The sequence below is a fragment of the Mobula birostris genome, chromosome 8 (genome assembly GCF_030028105.1).
Source record: "Mobula birostris isolate sMobBir1 chromosome 8, sMobBir1.hap1, whole genome shotgun sequence".
NCBI lineage: Eukaryota > Metazoa > Chordata > Chondrichthyes > Myliobatiformes > Myliobatidae > Mobula > Mobula birostris.
Window position 1 is genome coordinate 89,176,915 of NC_092377.1, and position 17,777 is coordinate 89,194,691.

Here is a 17,777-nt window from a genome sequence, read left to right on the forward strand (position 1 = left end):
ATAGAGGTATACTGTACAAAATTAAGAGGGGTATAGATAGAGTAAATGCTAACAGGCTTTTCAACTGAGAATGGGTGAGACTAGAACTAGGGGCCATGGGTTAAGGGTGAAAGGTGAAATAATTTAAGGGGAAGCTTTTCACTCAGAGGCTGGAGAGAGTGTGGAATAAGCTGCCAGTGGAAGTGGTGAATGCGGATTTGATTTCAACATTTAAGAGAAATTTGCATAGGTACATGGATGCGAGAGGTCTGGGTTCAGGTTGATGAGACTAGGCAGATTAATGGTTCTGCACAGACTAGAAATGCCTTGGGGCTTGTTTCTGTGCTGTAGTGTGCAAAGACTCTATGACTTTTCAGCTGTTGCAAGAAAAACTTCCTGAATCTGTACTCTCTCAAAAGATAGATTGGCTTTGTCTCATCTACATATAGTGAAATATGTCCCTTGCGTCAATGATCAACAAAGTACAAGGATATGCTGGGGGCGAGTGTCATCATGGTTCTGGTGCCAATAGCATGGACACAACTTGCTATCCTTTACTAACCCATAGGTCTTTGGAAAGTGGGAGAAAACCAGAGCACCAAAAGGAAACCCGGCTGGTCACGAGGAGAATGTACAAGCTCCTTACAGACAGTAAAGAGAATTGAACCCCAATCACTGGCACTGAAGAGGTTAATGCTACTGTGCCACCAATGCCACCTCTTATCTGGTGTTCTGGACTATCTGCTCTATGCAAAGTTTATCTTTTATAACTTCTTTAGAGGTTGAAAACCTCTATGACTTCACTGCATCTAACAAGGCAAGTTTCACCAATTTTGAAGCTTTTACATTAGTTAAGTCATGTCACCATGTACAAAATGGATGCATTTGTTCACTGTTTTATGAACTGTCCTGGCCAAGCAACAAAAAGAACTCTTCATTAAGAAATTGCAATGGTTAATTCATAAATCACATGTCAATTTCAGCCCAGAAAAGTCTAGCAACATATAACCTTTTTTCATGAAAAGAATTTGCTTCAGGAACAGTTGGATAAAGTGACGCAATGTTTGCGTTTGCATGTGATTGATTAAGTAGTGCCACCTTTATGCAGTTTTAGAACTAAAATAATGTCTATCTTCCTTGGAGCCCTTTGATAGGCTATTATTCTGAAGGGATTTAATTATAGAGCAAAATAAAGTTGATTAAATGTAGTGCACTTATTTTGAGTGCAGTCTAACTGGATGTGCCAGGGAGATGATACAGGACTGGAGCAGAGCATGAGCCGGAAAATAATCTCCTTTCTGAATACTTGCTTCACCTCCCTTACATCCTTTAATTGTGATCCTATTAATGTGAACATGTTCACCGTTGACTGTGAATCAACCCATGAAATTAAATCATTTAGACTCGACCACACCAAGAATCGCATTTTGGTGCACACCACTGTTTATTGGATTCACTGGATTCCCTCCCTCCCCACTGGGAGGTTTATTTGTTTAAATGAACCAGGGAAGTTGTTAAATAATGAAGTTATGCCAGTTGTAGAACTGGACTACAGTAACTTTACAATCTGTGCTAAAGACGGATGAACAGGTTGTGGTGCATCACAGAGCACAGGTTACACTCAGCTGGGGTATGCAGGTCAGCATTGATCCTTGCCAAGCACCATACACTAATACATACCATCATAAGATAATGAGTGTTGGGCAGCCACTGTGCCACACAAGCAAGTATTTACTAATGATGCTCATTTCATTTGTTCATCCATTAGTTTCTTTGACATTAAAATTCATCCAAAAGCTTTAATAAAATGACATGCTGTGAATGTGCATCCCACCCAACTTCCAAGAAAATATGGTTCAAAGCTCTAAACAGATAAAATATAGGGTGGAATCCCAGTTTTTTTAAATTACTTTAATTTAAGTTAGAATGACAAACAATTGGTTCCAGGCTGGGACTTAGATTAGATGAAGTGAAGTGGATGACAGAACTGTATAATCTGAATACTATTAGCTTCAAATAATGGTCTCACTCAAACACTGCAGTGACATTCAACCACGTAATTCTGTAGAAACCCCATCACTTTTCATGCAATGGGAAGGGTTGGTTGGAACCAGATTGAGCTGTGCTAAAACTTCTTTCAATAATCATAGATTTCTCACAGAGGGTGATGAATGTGAAGAATTCTCTACCCCAAGCAGTTATTGCATCTCCTTAAAAAGGAGGTAGATAAATTTATGAAGGATGTGGGAATTGAGGAACTGTACTAAAGAGTAGATCAGCCATGATCATCATGGGTCAGGCTTGAGGGCCGATGTAGCCTACTCCTGATTCTGTTTTTACAGTGCGTATTTAAAATAAACCCTTGTTTTTTTATTATTCATTATGTGCATATCGACATCATTTGAAAGGTCAGCATTGGTTGTCCATCACAAACACAAGGAAGTCTGCAGATCAGGAAGCGCCTACGGATACTTCCCCCGGGTCCCCTCCTCCTTCCCTTCCTCCTATTGTCCACGCTCCTCTCCTATCAGATTTCTTCTTCTCCAGCCCTTGACCTTTCCCACCCGCCTGACTTCACCTATCACCTTCCAGTTCCCCTCCCGCCACCTTTTTATTCTGGCTCCTTCCCCCTTCTTTCTCAGTCCTGAAGAAGGGTCTCAGCCCAAAACGTTGACTGTTTACTCTTTTCCATAAATGCTACCTGACCTGCTGAGTTCCTCCAGTATTTTATATGTGTTGCAATAGTTGTCTACGCCTGTTTGCCCTTGAGAGTAATAAGTCTTCTTCAATTACAACAATCCTGTGGTGAAAGCACTAATGTATTGTTATTAATCACTGAATTCTACAATTTTGGCCTATCAAGAAAGAAAGAATGGTGAAATATATTTACTTTCAGATGTTGTGTGGTTTCAGAGGAACATAAAGGAAATGGTGTTCCCTTACCCAGTTAAGTAATAGAAGCTGTGGGTATAGCCTTGCCTCAGTGGACCACCAATCAAACCACCTTCCAAAAATAATGCACAATAATCACAGACAGCTGGTCACCAACCATTATTACCAAGACTTATCCAGTGCTGAAGGCAAATTGCTGGTTGGAGATTTACGTTCTGCTAATGGGGTGATGATTTTGATTGTCCAATCCTGAAATTTATAAATTGCTTTGCAATTTCTTGCCTCATTGATTTATTTTCTAAAGTGATATTAAATATGGATAACTATCCCCACAAATATGCAATATTGCACAGTAGATATGGGGTACTGTACCCATTCATCACTTTACAGCATCCCAACAAAGTGTGGTATTGTACTGACTGCAGTCCACAAACATAATTATATCAACTTTATTCTATATGTATTACAGAGAAAAGCAATTTAATCCTACACTCCAAGCCAACTTAATGAGAACAAAACCACTATGTTACACACACACATACACGTTCCCATAAAGTTTTCTGCTCAAAACTCTTGCATTATCGATTATATTAAGTGGCATCCTCTCCATGAGTCAGAATACAGGTTTATGCTCCAATCAGGAAACCAGGGCACACTCAGTTCAGTATTGAGGGAGCGTTGTTTTCAGATTTGTGTTAGCCCAGCTGATCTGCCTATTTAGGTTAATGCGTAAGATTCAATGAGGGAATTCTGCCACCATCTGAAACTATGTATTTAACAGGCCATTCATCTTATCTGCTGCTTGTGGGACTTGGCTTTGTGCATATGGTTGCTATTTACATATACAGCAACAGAGTAACTGCAACAACAATTTGTGCTTAAGTAATGCTATAACTTGTCATGAAGAGCTTAGAGAAATGGCATGATATTCGAGATCTTTGTCAGACCGAAAACAGCACGGTATTCAAAGACTTCTGTTGACTGTGCCTTTATGATACTGTATGATATCCACGTTCCAATTCTGGCATCATATAAATACTAAAATATGCCACCTGACACTCAAAAACCATGGAATCAAACAAACCTCGCAAGCCTTCTCAGGTTTTCTGCATTATATCAAAGCAATGCGACTTAGTTATTAAAATATCTTCGATGCGTAGAGGAATTCCAACATAGTTTACAGAAGTAGAACAGACACAATTTAAGATCAGAATGAAGAAAATATTGAATGAAGCACCAGTTGATAATAGGCTATGATTCCATGATAGAAGTTTGTATGTTATCTAACATATGCAGTCTCCAAACAGAACTGCACACAAGAATTCCAATACAGATAGACCTCTATATATCAGTATGGAATATATACCAGCTCCTTTAAATGTATGATATTCTCACCCAATTTTGTGATGTTTCAGCTCATACTGGCAGCACTCAACCCACCACATAATGCTCACACTTCATGAAACCCACTCCCCATGTCCCATTATGTCATCAACCAAATAAAACCTACGTGGAGCACTTTAATCTTTCAGATGTGAGGGATTCTATTACCCAACAATGACAAAAACCTTAATTCAATGATGAGGAATCAGCTGTGTGATTGGAATACAAGGTATCAGTCATGGATCAGGGGCTACGTACTGGTTTCCTAACTCCAAGGTCCCTCCCCTACGACTTCATGCCATAATCTCAGCCGAGAGTCCAGTGATACTGAGAGTGTTATACCATCAGAGTGGGTGTGATTTGGAAGAGATATTAAGCCTCATTTTTTAATGTTGCCTGTTAAAAAAAATCAGATCCCAATTCAACAAAGAGAATAGGAGTTCTCCCCAGGATCTCACGGTAGCACAGTAACACTTTACAGTGCAGGCGACCCAGGTTCAATTACCACCGCTGCCTCTAAGGAGTTTGTACATTCTTCCCATGACTGCGTGGGTTTCCTCCAAGTACTCCAGTTTCCTCCCACAGTCTAAAGACATACCAGCTGGTAGGTTAATTAGTCGTTGTAAATTGTCCCGTGATTAGGCCAGGATTAAATCAGGGGATTGCTGGGCAGTGTGGCTTGAAGGGCCAGAAGGGCCTATTCCACGCTGTATCTCAATAAATAAATAACAAGACCTGGCCAAGATCTTTCGGTCAATCAATCCCCAGCTTTTTATTCTGGCGTCTTCTCCCTTCCTTCCAGTCTGAAACGTCAACTATCTATTCACTTCCAGAGACGCTGCCTGACCTGCTGAGTTCCTCCAGCAGTTTGTGTGTGGTGCTTTGGATCTCCAACATCCACAGAACCTGCCGTGTTTATCATTAGGCAGACTGTCTGGTTACTGTGCTGCCTGCATGGCAGTGCTATGTGCAAACTGGATGTAGCAACTGCCGTTTTACAGCAGCATTAAAAAGTATTTAGCAAGCTGCGGATGCTGAATATCTGAAATAAAATGCAGGAAACACTTGGCAAGTCAGGCAGCACTGGTGGCAAGAAAAATGTAGTTAACAAAGCAGGAAGAGCTGGGAAAGTGAGAGAACAAGTTGGTTTTAAGTTACAGAGAAGGTAGGAGATGGATGGAGAGAACATAAGGAATACCTCTGATAAAGTGAGATTGGATTGTTGAGGTGATCCCTCTGCTTAGTTGATACATTAGTAAGGGTAATGAGAAGGAGTAGAAACAAAGGGTCATGTAGCAGCCGTGAAATGCATGTCAGAACTAATACTGAAACTTGAAATGAAAAATAAAAGTGGTGTAAGTGCCCAGCACGTCAGGCAGTGTCCGTGGAGGTATTATTTATTTATTTAAAGATACTGGCTAGAATAGGCCCTTCAAGCCGCACCTCCCTAAACAGTCACAGGACAACTTACAGCCGCATGTTACAGATGGATAACCCTACAACAGAAATGACCAGAACAAAAAAAAAACAAACAGAAAAAGAGCAAGTCATCTGAAATTCTTGACTTTGGTATTGATTCCCAAAGGCTACGGTGGGCATGAATGGAAGGTGAGGTGTTGTTCCTCAAGCATACATTGAGCCTTGTAAGAACAATGCAGGAAGCCACAGACAGATAGCCCAGAGTGGGAATGGGATGGAGATTGAAACTGACAGGCAACTGGAAGCTAAGGGGCGCCTCTGTCTCTTTAGTGGAAGTGTTCCGCAGAGAAATGATCCAATCTGCATTTGGTTTCTTCATTAAAAAATAATTCACTGGCTGTAACATGTCATGGGATACCCTGAGATTGTGAAATACATTACACAAATGCCATCTTTGTAGCTTTAACTTTATGTTATCCCAAAAATACAAAAGTGTGCTCAAGCAAATACATACTCATAGCATGCTTCTTGGTACTATACTCTTACCTCCCAGTAGCGAGGGTAGCAATTAACTCCTCCTTCTCGGCCAGTTGCCTCTTCATTGCATTGAGTTGCTCTTGCAGCTGAAACATTAATCTGGCAATTATTAAGGTGGACCTCTTTCACAGCATAATAAATAACGACTGTTTCACGATCACTAAAATCATGGAGTCCCAGATTAAATCAAATGAGGTGCTGACAGCAACTATAATTCTAAAGCAAAGTGAATTTGATTGTATACAAAAGTAATTGCTCTATTACCCACTGTGTGGGGAATGGTTGCACTTAATTCTGGGAAGTGAGGCACTCTTCATCCACCTCACTTACAGCCAAGTCTCCCTTAATCACACTGGAATTAAGGTAAAGATGATATTAATATTCTGGCACAAGATAGGGAGAGCATGCAGTAAGTAGTTGAATTTTGGCGTGTACAATTACCTTCTATATTCAGTCACCTCTGAATGGTGATAAGGTACCTCATGCACTGATTAAGTTTATTTTTCAGAGTAAATTACGCTATTTATGTGATGAAAATTCCCCTAACAAACTACATAGACAATTCAAATGACATCTTGTACAACTTCATGCACTAAAACTTGTTGATTGTGCTTTAATACCAAAGGCAACTTATACCAAAGGGCCTTCACAAATTTACTGAACTAGTTGAACACAAGCCTTCATTCTTACAATCTGCCTAAAATACTCCAAGTGGTCAAATTATATTACAAACACAAGATTCTGCAGATGCAGAAAATCTTAATCAATACATACAAAATGCTGGAGGAAATCAGCAAGATAGGTAGCATCTATGTAGGGGAATAAACAGTCGGTATTTTGGCCCAACAGCCTTCATCAAGTCTGGAAAGGAAGGGGGAAGATTATGACTTTTTCTTCCTTCATTTCCAGTCATAATGAAGGGTCTCAGCTTGAAACACCAACTTATTCCCCTTGGTTGTTGAGTTCCTCCAGTGTTTTGTGTGTAAATCATATTACACTTTCCTTAGGATCGATAAGTTTGTGGCCTAAGGTAGGAGGAGTCAATTTTAGAAAACCTAGCACATTTATTTTTCAACATAGTCCCCTCCTGCATTTACACATTTAGTCCAGTGGTCGTGAAGCATACGGATCTTGGACCTCCAGAAAGTGTCCACAGCAGGGATGATTGATAAGTTTATGGCCTAAGGAAGAAAGAGATGAGTTATACAGCTCTCGTTACATGCACATGCAGTTCAACGCTTTGAGTGATTATGCAGAAAGTTTGAAGTTAATAACTCATCAGGGGTGATTGATAAGTTTGTGGCCTATGGTAGAAGGAGATGAGTTATTAACTTCAAGCTTTCTGCATGGTCACTCAAAGCATTGAACTGCATGTGCATGTAATAAAATAACAGCCGTATAATTCATCGCCTTCTACCTTAGGCCACGAACTTATCAATCACCCCATCTGTGGGCACTTTCTGGAGGTCCAAGATCCATATGCTCCACGACCACTGGACTAAGTGTGTAAATGTAGGAGGGGACTATGTTGAAAAATAAATGTGCTAGGTTTTCTAAAATTGACTCCTTCTACCTTAGGCCACAAACTTATCAATGACTCCTCGTATTTCAGGTGTTTTTAATAAAATCTTTAACTGCTTCATTGTTACAAGCCTTTCTGCATCCTCCTTTAGCCTTCCCGTATAGATTCCAAACCCTACTTAACATTTTTCATATCATTGCCTGTAGATTCTAGTTTCATTTTAATGTTTCAAATTATGCAAACAACTGCAGTTAGCACAGGACTGCCCTCACATCATGTGAAAATGTGTTTATTCTGGTCCAGTGAGCTCCTGGATGAACCAGCTTCTTTCTCTGACTCATTTTGATTTTACCACTAGTGATAGAAAACCTGAATCTGTCTGCTATGGGCCGTAGCATTTACTACACTATAAAACGCATTTGGCAGTGAATTAGTATAAAATGTTGTTGCCTGCTTAGCCATTAGTTAAACATTTCCAGTCTTCATTGGAAAAAGTCTAAAGGAACTTCAGAATAAAGGAAGGATGGGGTAGCTTTTCAGCTCTTGGAACCAGGTCAGAATCAGAATCTGAATCAGGTTTAATATCACTGGCACACAAAAACATAGAAAATCTACAGCACATTACAGGCCCTTCGGCCCACAATGTTGTGCCGACCATGTAACCTACACTAGAAGCTGCCTAGAATTTCCCTACCACATAGCCCTCTACTTTTCTAAGCTCTTAAAAGACCCTATATATTGTGAAATTTGTTGTCTTTGCAACAGCAGTACAATGCAATACATAATAATGGAGAATAACTGAATTTCAGGAAGTATATTAATATTAAATTGTTAAATCAAATTAGTAGTGCAAAAAATAGTGAGGTAGTGTTCATGGGTTCAATGTCCATTCAGAAAGCAGATGGCAGAGGGGAAGAAGCTGTTCCTGAATCATTGAGTGGGTGCTTTCTGGCTCCTGTACCTCCTTCCTGATGGTAGCAATGAGAACAAGGCATGACCTGGGTGATGGGGGTCCTTAATGATGGATCCGCCTTTTTGAGGCATCGCTCCTTGAAGATGTCCTGGACACTATAGAGGCTCGTGCCTATGATGGAGCTGACTAAGCTTACAACTCTCTGCTGCTTATTTCGATCCTGTGCAGTAGACCAGATGGTGATCTAACCAATGGAAAATCTGCACTGGAAGGAGGATCAAAAAGGAGCAGGAACACCTACCCCATCACATGATCATCTAAAATTAAAGTCTGTATATCATGAGGCTGTGTACTTATGACACACACTTTTGTCAACAGTGTTAATGATGCACATGCGTACCCCTCCATAAGCTGGCAAATATAAACTCCTGGCATTGCTTCTCCTGAATACCTTCCACCCTTCTATACCCTTTCATACAACCTCAGTTTTTAAATTTACAATAAACCTAGCCTAAAACCATTTTGAGGGTAAGAATCTTCTGGATTTTCATTAACCTTTTGTGAAAAGATGGTCTTTCAGATATCACACTGAGTAATCCCACTCAAATTTTAAGTTTATACTGTTTGTTCCGTACTTCCCATCAGAAGAAAAAAAAACACTCTATCTACCCTATCAGTGCCTTTAATTATCTCAATTATGTGGCTCCCTAATTTTCTATTTTACTGTTCTGAATGCAACAATTCAGAAGGAATCTGTATAGTCAGTACTGAATTTACAACTTTCTACACTTCAAACTCTTGACATGAAAGCCAGTATTTTATCAGCCTATTTCATTATTTTCTTGTAACTTTCTACTAACTTTTATTCATTTTACTTGTCACATGTATATTGAAACACAAACAGTGAAATGAGTTGTTTGGGTCCATGACCAACACTGTCCGAGGATCGCGCTGGGCACAGCCTGCAAGGGTTGCCATGCTCTAGTGCCAACAGAGCTGCCCACAGCTTACTACCCATACACCTTTGGAATGGATGTGGCAGGAAATTCACGTGGTGACATGGAGAATGTACAAATTCCTTACAAATAGCAGTGGGAATTGAAGCACAAATGCTTGCGCTAACCGCTACACTACTACACATTCTCTCCAAGTCTTCCTGTATACTCAGTTATTAGCTCGTGCCCTTCACAACATATTTTGATCCAGCTTTCATGTCCTGACTTGCCCAAGTGTATGCCCTCACATGTCCAACTCATTTCCATCTGCTACTTTGCCCACCTTAGCTATCAAGATCCTTTTTTAGCTTTCAGCAAAGTTACTCATTATTTCTGTTAGTTATTCAGTATTCAAAGTTCTTGCACTACTTATTGTTCAAGATAATGTCATCCACAAGCTTTAATATAATGACTCTCAATTCTATCATTGACATCTACCATATTCCTGGATGACACCACTAGCTCATTATGCCAAATGGTTTACATACTCCTGGTCTTTGGTCCCCGCCTCAATTTCCTACCCGAGTAAATAGGTGGACCCTAATTCTGCCTGCTCTCAGTGTTGCTACCAGTATCTTATGCAGAACTTTAATGAACACCTTCTGGAAGTCCATATAAATAATACCTATAGAACCAATCTAATCTACTGAGTTTGCTTCCTCCTCAATGCGTGTATGTATTAAGTTTGTCAAAATGCTTAGTCCTTCAACAGATTCCAGTAACTTTCCAGCAACTGACTTTTGACTAGTTGACTTATAATTTTCTAGCTTATTTCTTACTTATAGTCTTACTCAATGTTGCAGTGAACAAAGCTTGAACCAGCAGTGTTTTGAATGATCATGACCAATGCACCCAGGGTTTTTGTATCTATTTATACTCATACCCTGGATGGAAAAGTGCAATAAACATTGCCAACTATCAATCACTTGTTTTACATCACTGTGCAAAGCACAAACATACTTCCCTGTCTATCCTCTCTACTTTATAGTTAAGCTATTAACTATAAAATAAAGTTCATTAATTTTCTTTTATCTCACTGAAGGTGCCTCTCCCAGTTCATCATAATCATTATGAGCCATGTCGTATGACATGGATGATTGCATCTTCCATCCGCCCCTAATCTGTGAGGGACCACTGCCTGTGGGAAGACCACCCACTCTCCCCCCAACCCCAAGCTGCCGCCTCCATTCCTTTCTCTACCCATGACCATGATTCACGAATGTTCTTGGCAAATTTTTCTACAGAACTGGTTTGCCAGTGCCTTCTTTGGGGCAGTGTCTTTACAAGATGGGTGTCCCCAGCCATTATCAATGCTCTTCACAGATTGATTGCCTGGCGTCAGTGGTCACATAACCAGGACTTGAGATCTGCACAAGCTGCTCATATGACCATCCACCACCTGCTCTCACATAACCCTGATCAGGGGGCTAAGCAGATGCTACACCTTGCCCAAGGGTGACCTGCAGGCTACCTCATTTGTTATAGACATATCTCCACCCACTCTCCCTGTCATGGTCCGGTCTTTAAAGTCTGCATTCTGGTTCACAGTCCGGTCCGTGGACTCCAGACTCTGTGTCTTCTGGCTGTCCCTTGCTTCTGTTGGGCTTAATCATAGGCACCTGATTCTCATCTTGGGGTTGGGAATATAAGTGACCCTGGGGTTGAGTGTGGTGGGTGGTTTGTCTTGTCAGTATCCCCTTGGAGCAACCTGCTGGTGGAAGGCTACAGCAGCCATTTGTGATCTCTAGACCTGGTTGGAGGACCACTGCTTCATGGAGCTGTGTTGTCTCTAGTTGGAGCAGTCATTGTGGTGTGGATTTGGCTGTCTCTGGGGACAGCTGAGTGGCTGTTTGCCACTCTAAGCCAGATATGGATTTGGCTGTTTCTGTAGCCAGCTAAGGTTGCTGGCTGCCCTGAGACTCTGAGCCACCCTGGATTGAGTTCCTTTCCTGTCTTTGCCTCTGTGGGGTAAGTCAGGCTGTCCTTGCTATTACCCTGAGGTTGGATCTGTCCCTTCTTGTCCTTGCCTCCATTGGATAAGTCAGGCTGTCTTTGCTGTTATCCTATGGTGGGATCTGTCCTTGCCTCTGTGGGGTAAGTCAGGCTGTCCTTGCTGTCACCTGCTGTTACCCTGTGGTTGGATCTGCCCCTTCCTGTCCTTGCCTCTGTGGGGTAAGCCAGGCCATCCTTGCTGTTACCCTGAGGCTGGACTGTTCCCTTCCCCTCTCCATCTGAATCCCTGACAGTTTCCTTGGTGGTTTACCTTAGCAGTCATCCTGGCCCTGCACCCTAGTAAGCATCCTGGCCTGGCGTCCAAGGAAGGGGCCTAGCCCTGCGAAAGCATCCTGGCCCTGTGCTCTAAGAAGGAGTCCTGGCTCTGTACTCAAGGGCCTAACTGAGCTGAGCCTCAAAGAACCCAAGCCTGTATCCAGTCCTGTAGCCACATCATGTCCTCGCCTAGTTCTGGGGTCCGAGCCTGAGTCAAGACCCAGGTTCTGGGTCCTTGTCCAGTGCCTGGCTCGAGTCCAAGCCCAGGCTCCTAGTTCCTAGTTCCTTGTCCTGGTCCTGCTTTCCTAGCTAAAGTCCTAGCCCAAGTCTGTGTTCCTGTCCCAGTTCCTAGTCTGTGTGCAGTTCTGTCCCTAACTCTAGTCCAGTCCAGTTCCCAGTACTTCAGTTTCAGTGTCTTGCATTTGGGTCCACCCTCAATGCCCACCTTGTGACACTCCCAATTGCGTATCCATATTGTTTTCTTTTTTTATTACATTGTCATCACTGCTTCCTATAGTTTTCTTGTTTCTACATTCCCCACTCCATGTTCTGGAACTGGATTCAGCACTTTTCTTGGACTAAATTCTTACAAGCAGTTCTGGACAGACTGAGTGTCCTTTGGTATTAACATTATCAATACACTAGTCTAGCTATGACTAGTGAATCCACACGCCAATGTGCTTGCTCAATTTCCCCTAATGAGTATTTTTTTTTCTCTAAGAGGCACAACAGTGGCAGAACAGGCCCTTCGGCCCATCATCAAGGACACAGTTACACTAATCCTATTTCATTTTCCCCCTATCCCTCCAGGTTCCACCACTCACCCACGTACTTGCGGCAATCCACAAGGACCAATTAACCCACCGACCTGCACGTCTTTGGGGTGCAGGAGGGCCCAGGGGAAATCCATGTGGTTGTGCACACTTCCCACAGAACAGCAGCAGAACATGGGGTTTCATCTGGGCCTCTGGAGCTCTGTTAGCTGCAATACCATGTCATCAAAGTACTTGCCTAATTTTAGTCTGCGTAGTGCTGTATCCTCAATAGTTTGGAGACACAGGAGAACGTAGAAGCCATAATCTGGAGCAAAGAGAATTAAACTAACCAGTAGAGGCAAGGAAAGAAAAGAGGTGGAGCAAGATCTCCAAAAACAACCCAGTGCGGCAATCCTGAGATTGTGAAAACAAGGATGTTAACCAGATGTCCTAAACCTAATGGAAACTCCGACTTGGGTTCTCTGGGTTAGTTCAGCGGTCCAGTGCACCCACAACGCTCCTCCCAGTAACTGGTATGGTGAACATGTAAAGTCAGATATTAAGGAGTTCAAATTCCATTATACTGACCTCCTTACCCGTCCCCACCCGATACGTGACTCCAGACCCCCACCAGGTGATTGGTTCTTAACTGCTTGGGGAAATGATAAAGGGAACTGCTTCAGGAGTGATAAATGTCCAACTGAATGTCAACGAACTAAAAAAAAAAGTTCCTAATCATATTTAGTTACTATGAAGAAATAGTCGGTGGAGCCGAACACAAGGTGGTTTTCATAAGGTCACAGCCCTCATTTTGTCTCTCCCCGGCCCGGGCCGGGAGAGTCACTCACCTCAGGCACCCGGCGACCGGCTGCCGGGGAGCCCGTCCAGGCCAGCGAGCGCAGCGCCCGGTTACTGTTGACATCGATCAGCTCCAGGACCGGAGAGCCCGAGTCTACCCCTCTGGAGAAGGACATCGGGAATCTGCCTTCCACCGCCGACAGACTTGAAGGTAATCCCCGGGAGCCGATCCGTCCAGCAGCACTGTTACCAGGGTTTCCCGGGGCAACGCTTTGTAACAGGACCTCAAGGAGGAGCTAGGGCATGAAGGGGCGTTCACATGGGGCTGGGATTCCTTCAAGAGGAGTGGGAGGTCCCGAAAGAGCCGGAGCTAATAGAAAATGTTCGGAAGTACAGTGTGGGATCTGGAGTTATAAAAACTAGAGCGGGTACAGGCCAATCAGCTTTTCAAATCTGCTCTACCATTCAATATGATTTAAACTGATTGTTCAAATTCAGTATCCTGTTCCAGCAAAAATTCCCATATCCTTGTAACAGATAAATATCTAACCCCTTCTTGAACATATTTAATGATTTAGTTTCCACTGCTGTAGTAGAGAATTCCACGGGTGACCATTCTCTCGGTGAAGAAATTTAATCCCATCTCCGCCTCATTTTTTTACGGTTTATCCTTAGATTGTGACTCTTGATCCTCTCCATCTGGAACACCTTTGTGTATGCAATCTGTCCAATTCTGTCCGAATTTTGTACATTTCTGCGAGATCTTCTCTAATTCTTCTAAGCTCTGGTAAATATAAGATTAATTGACGCAAACACGAGGAATTCTGCAGATACTGGAAATTCAAGCAACACACATCAAAGTTGCTGGTGAACGCAGCAGGCCAGGCAGTATCTCTAGGAAGAGGTACAGTCGACGTTTCGGGCAGAGACCCTTCGTCAGCACTAACTGAAGGAAGAGTTAGTAAGAGATTTGAAAGTGGGGGGGAGGAGATCCAAAATGGTAGAAGAAGACAGGAGGGGGAGGGATGGAGCCAAGAGCTGGACAGGTGATTGGCAAAGGGCATATGAGAGGATCATGGGACAGGAGGCCCAGGGAGAAGGAAAAGGGGGAGGGGGGAAACCCAGAGGATGGACAAGGGGTATAGTCAGAGGGACAGAGGGAGAAAAAGGAGAGTGAGAGAAAGAATGTGTGTATATAAATAAGTAACGGATTGGGTACGAGGGGGAGGTGGGGCATTAGTGGAAGTTAGAGAAGTTAATGTTCATGCCAGCAGGTTGGAGGCTACCCAGACGGAATATAAGGTGTTGTTCCTCCAACCTGAGTGTGGCTTCATCTTTACATTAGAGGAGGCTGTGGATAGACATGTCAGAATGGGAATGGGATGTGGAATTAAAATGTGTGACCATTGGGAGATCCTGCTTTCTCTGGCGGACAGAGCGTAGGTGTTCAGCAAAACGGTCTCCCAGTCTGCGTCGGGTCTCGCCAATATATAGAAGGCCACATCGGGAGCACCGGAAGCAGTATATCACCCCAGCCGACTCACAGGTGAAGTGTTGCCTCACCTGGAAGGACTGTCTGGGGCCCTGAATGGTGGTAAGGGAGGAAGTGTAAGGGCATGTGTAGCACTTGTTCCACTTACAAGGATAAGTGCCAGGAGGGAGATCAGTGGGGAGGAATGGGGGGGCACATCTGCTCTCAGGATGAGTCTTTTCATTCCAGGACAAGGGAGATGTCCTCCTTTTTTAAAGAAAGGGGCTTCCCTTCCTCCACCATCAACTCTGCTCTCAAACGCATCTCCCCCATTTCATGCACATCTGCTCTCACTGCATCCTCCCGCCACCCCACTAGGAATAGTGTTCCCCTGGTCCTCACCTACCACCCCACCAGCCTCCGGGTCCAACATATTATTCTCCGTAACTTCCGCCACCTCCAACGAGATCCCACCAATAAGCACATCTTTCCCTCTCCCCCCCTCTCTCTGCTTTCCGCAGGGATCGCTCCCTACGCGACTCCCTTGTCCATTCATCCTTCCCCCCCATCCCTCCCCACTGATCTCTCTCCTAGCACTTATCCTTGTAAGCGGAACAAGTGCTACTCTTGCCCTTACACTTCCTCCCTTACCACCACTCAGGGCCCCAGACAGTTCTTCCAGGTGAGGCGACACTTCACCTGTGAGTTGGCTGGGGTGATATACTGCGTCCGGTGCTCCCGATGTGGCCTTCTATATATTGGCGAGACCCGACGCAGACTGGGAGACCGTTTTGCTGAACACCTATGCTCTGTCCACCAGAGAAAGCAGGATCTCCCAGTGGCCACACATTTTAATTCCACATCCCATTCCCGTTCTGACATGTCTATCCACGGCCTCCTCTACTGTAAAGATGAAGCCACACTCAGGTTGGAGGAACAACACCTTATATTCTGTCTGGGTAGCCTCCAACCCGATGGCATGAACATTGACTTCTCTAACTTCCGCTAATGCCCCACCTCCCCCTCGTACCCCATCTGTTATTTATTTTTATACACACATTCTTTCTCTCACTCTCCTTTTGCTCCCTCTGTCCCTCTGACTATACCCCTTGTCCATCCTCTGGGTTTCCCCCCTCCCCCTTTTCCTTCTCCCTAGGCCTCCTGTACCATGATCCTCTCATATCCCCTTTGCCAATCACCTGTTCAGCTCTTGGCTCCATCCCTCCCCCTCCTGTCTTCTCCTATCATTTTGGATCTCTCCCTCACCCTCCAACTTTCAAATCTCTTACTCACTCTTCCTTCAGTTAGTCCTGACGAAGGGTCTCGGCCTGAAACGTCAACTGTACCTCTTCCCAGAGATGCTGCCTGGCCTGCTGCGTTCACCAGCAACTTTGATGTGTGTTGATAAGATTAATTGACCCAATTTCACTTCTTACATCAATCCTGCCCTGACCATTGGTACATTGGTTCATTATTGTCACATTTACAGAAGGACAGTAAAAATCTTCCATACAGAACAATTTATTACAACAATGAGGTAGCACAAGGTAAAACAATAATTTGCAGAATAAATTGTTACAGTTACAGAGAAAGTGCAGTGCATGTATACAATAAAGTGTAATGTCACAATGTGAGGTCAAGGGTATATCTTATTGCACCTTTTAATGGAATAGAAGTTGTCAAACCTGGTGGTACATGCTTTTAGGCTTCTGTATCTTCTGTCCAATGGAAGGTGGAGGGGGGAAAAGAGAATGTTCAGGGTGGCTGGGGCCTTTGATTATGCTGACTGTTTTACTGGGGCAGAAAGAAGTGTAGGCAGAGTCCGTAGCGAAAAGATTCGTTTCTGTGATGTGGTGGGCTGTATTGTCATGGGCAGAGCAATTGCCACACTAAGCTATGATGTATCCAGATAGATAAAAAGGGTCAAAGGGGATAATGCCAGATTCCTTCAGCCTCCTGAGGAAGTAGAGGCACTGGTGAGCATTCTTGGCTGTGGTGTCAACAAGGCATCTAATGTACCACATGAGTTCCCAGCTACTGTCCTATTCAATCTGACAGATAACATTATCTAGGTGTGTTCAGGAACTTTCCCAGGACCCAGTCAATATATATTGTTCTATCAACATCAGTATGACCAGATGAATGACGGCTAAAAGCTGGCTCTAGAGACTTGTACGCAAATGACCTGCTGTCCTTTTATAAATGCAAACTTTCCCTTTTCAAGGTGGTTGCGTCAAACTCTTTTCCATCATCACTAAATGTGCATTTTGAATGAAGAAGATTAGGAAGGATTATGAACTCACTCAATGGTTTCCTTAACCCTGTAGGAAGTTTGATCAGACTCATTTATTTCCCAAAAGACCCAACAGAATAGAGTATGTAATCTAGCCCAAAGGTTTTATGCTCATTGGAGGTGTGTGCATATAATTTATCTACCTGCTAAATGAGAGGGTTGCTCTATAGATTAGCAAATCTTTTGTATAAGCATATTGGTATAAAAGTACCTTAGCATTATACCCAACATATAATTGTGAAATATTATATGTAGGCATGTCCCTTGTTAGGGAGTATTCTGGAGTTATGTGAATATAGCAGATATTAATTGAAATAAGAACCAGGTGTCAGTTCTTACTGTAAATGCAAAAAAGTTCAGGAGGTTTGTAATTAGCCTTCAGGTTTTTATTTTGTAGATTGCAAGCAGCTATTGACTATTATCAACTGATCTAGGTTTGGCAATTCACTACACAACTCTGCACTTTATTGTCTCTGCACAAGGATCTATGTTGATCCTGGGCTAACAACTTAACTTAAAACCTGAATTCTACCGTTCTCTCTGTACCACTTC

At 43.1% G+C, this 17,777-nt stretch overlaps 1 protein-coding gene across 2 annotated transcripts in view; it reads right to left on the bottom strand.

The window, feature by feature from the left end:
• ccdc170 (coiled-coil domain containing 170) overlaps positions 1–13,716 on the bottom strand; it is a 79,253-nt gene extending 65,537 nt beyond the window's left edge. Inside the window, exons 1-2 of one of the 2 annotated variants that reach the window (XM_072267105.1) lie at positions 13,512–13,716; positions 6,220–6,296 (exon numbers count right to left, since the gene is read on the bottom strand). In XM_072267105.1, coding sequence (XP_072123206.1) covers positions 6,220–6,296; positions 13,512–13,637 — 203 coding nt within the window. In that variant the 5' untranslated portion in view covers positions 13,638–13,716. Of the gene's footprint in view, positions 1–6,219; positions 6,310–13,511 lie in introns of both variants that reach the window. The other variant, XM_072267106.1, reaches the window with a different exon arrangement.
• Positions 13,717–17,777: the final 4,061 nt, after the last annotated feature.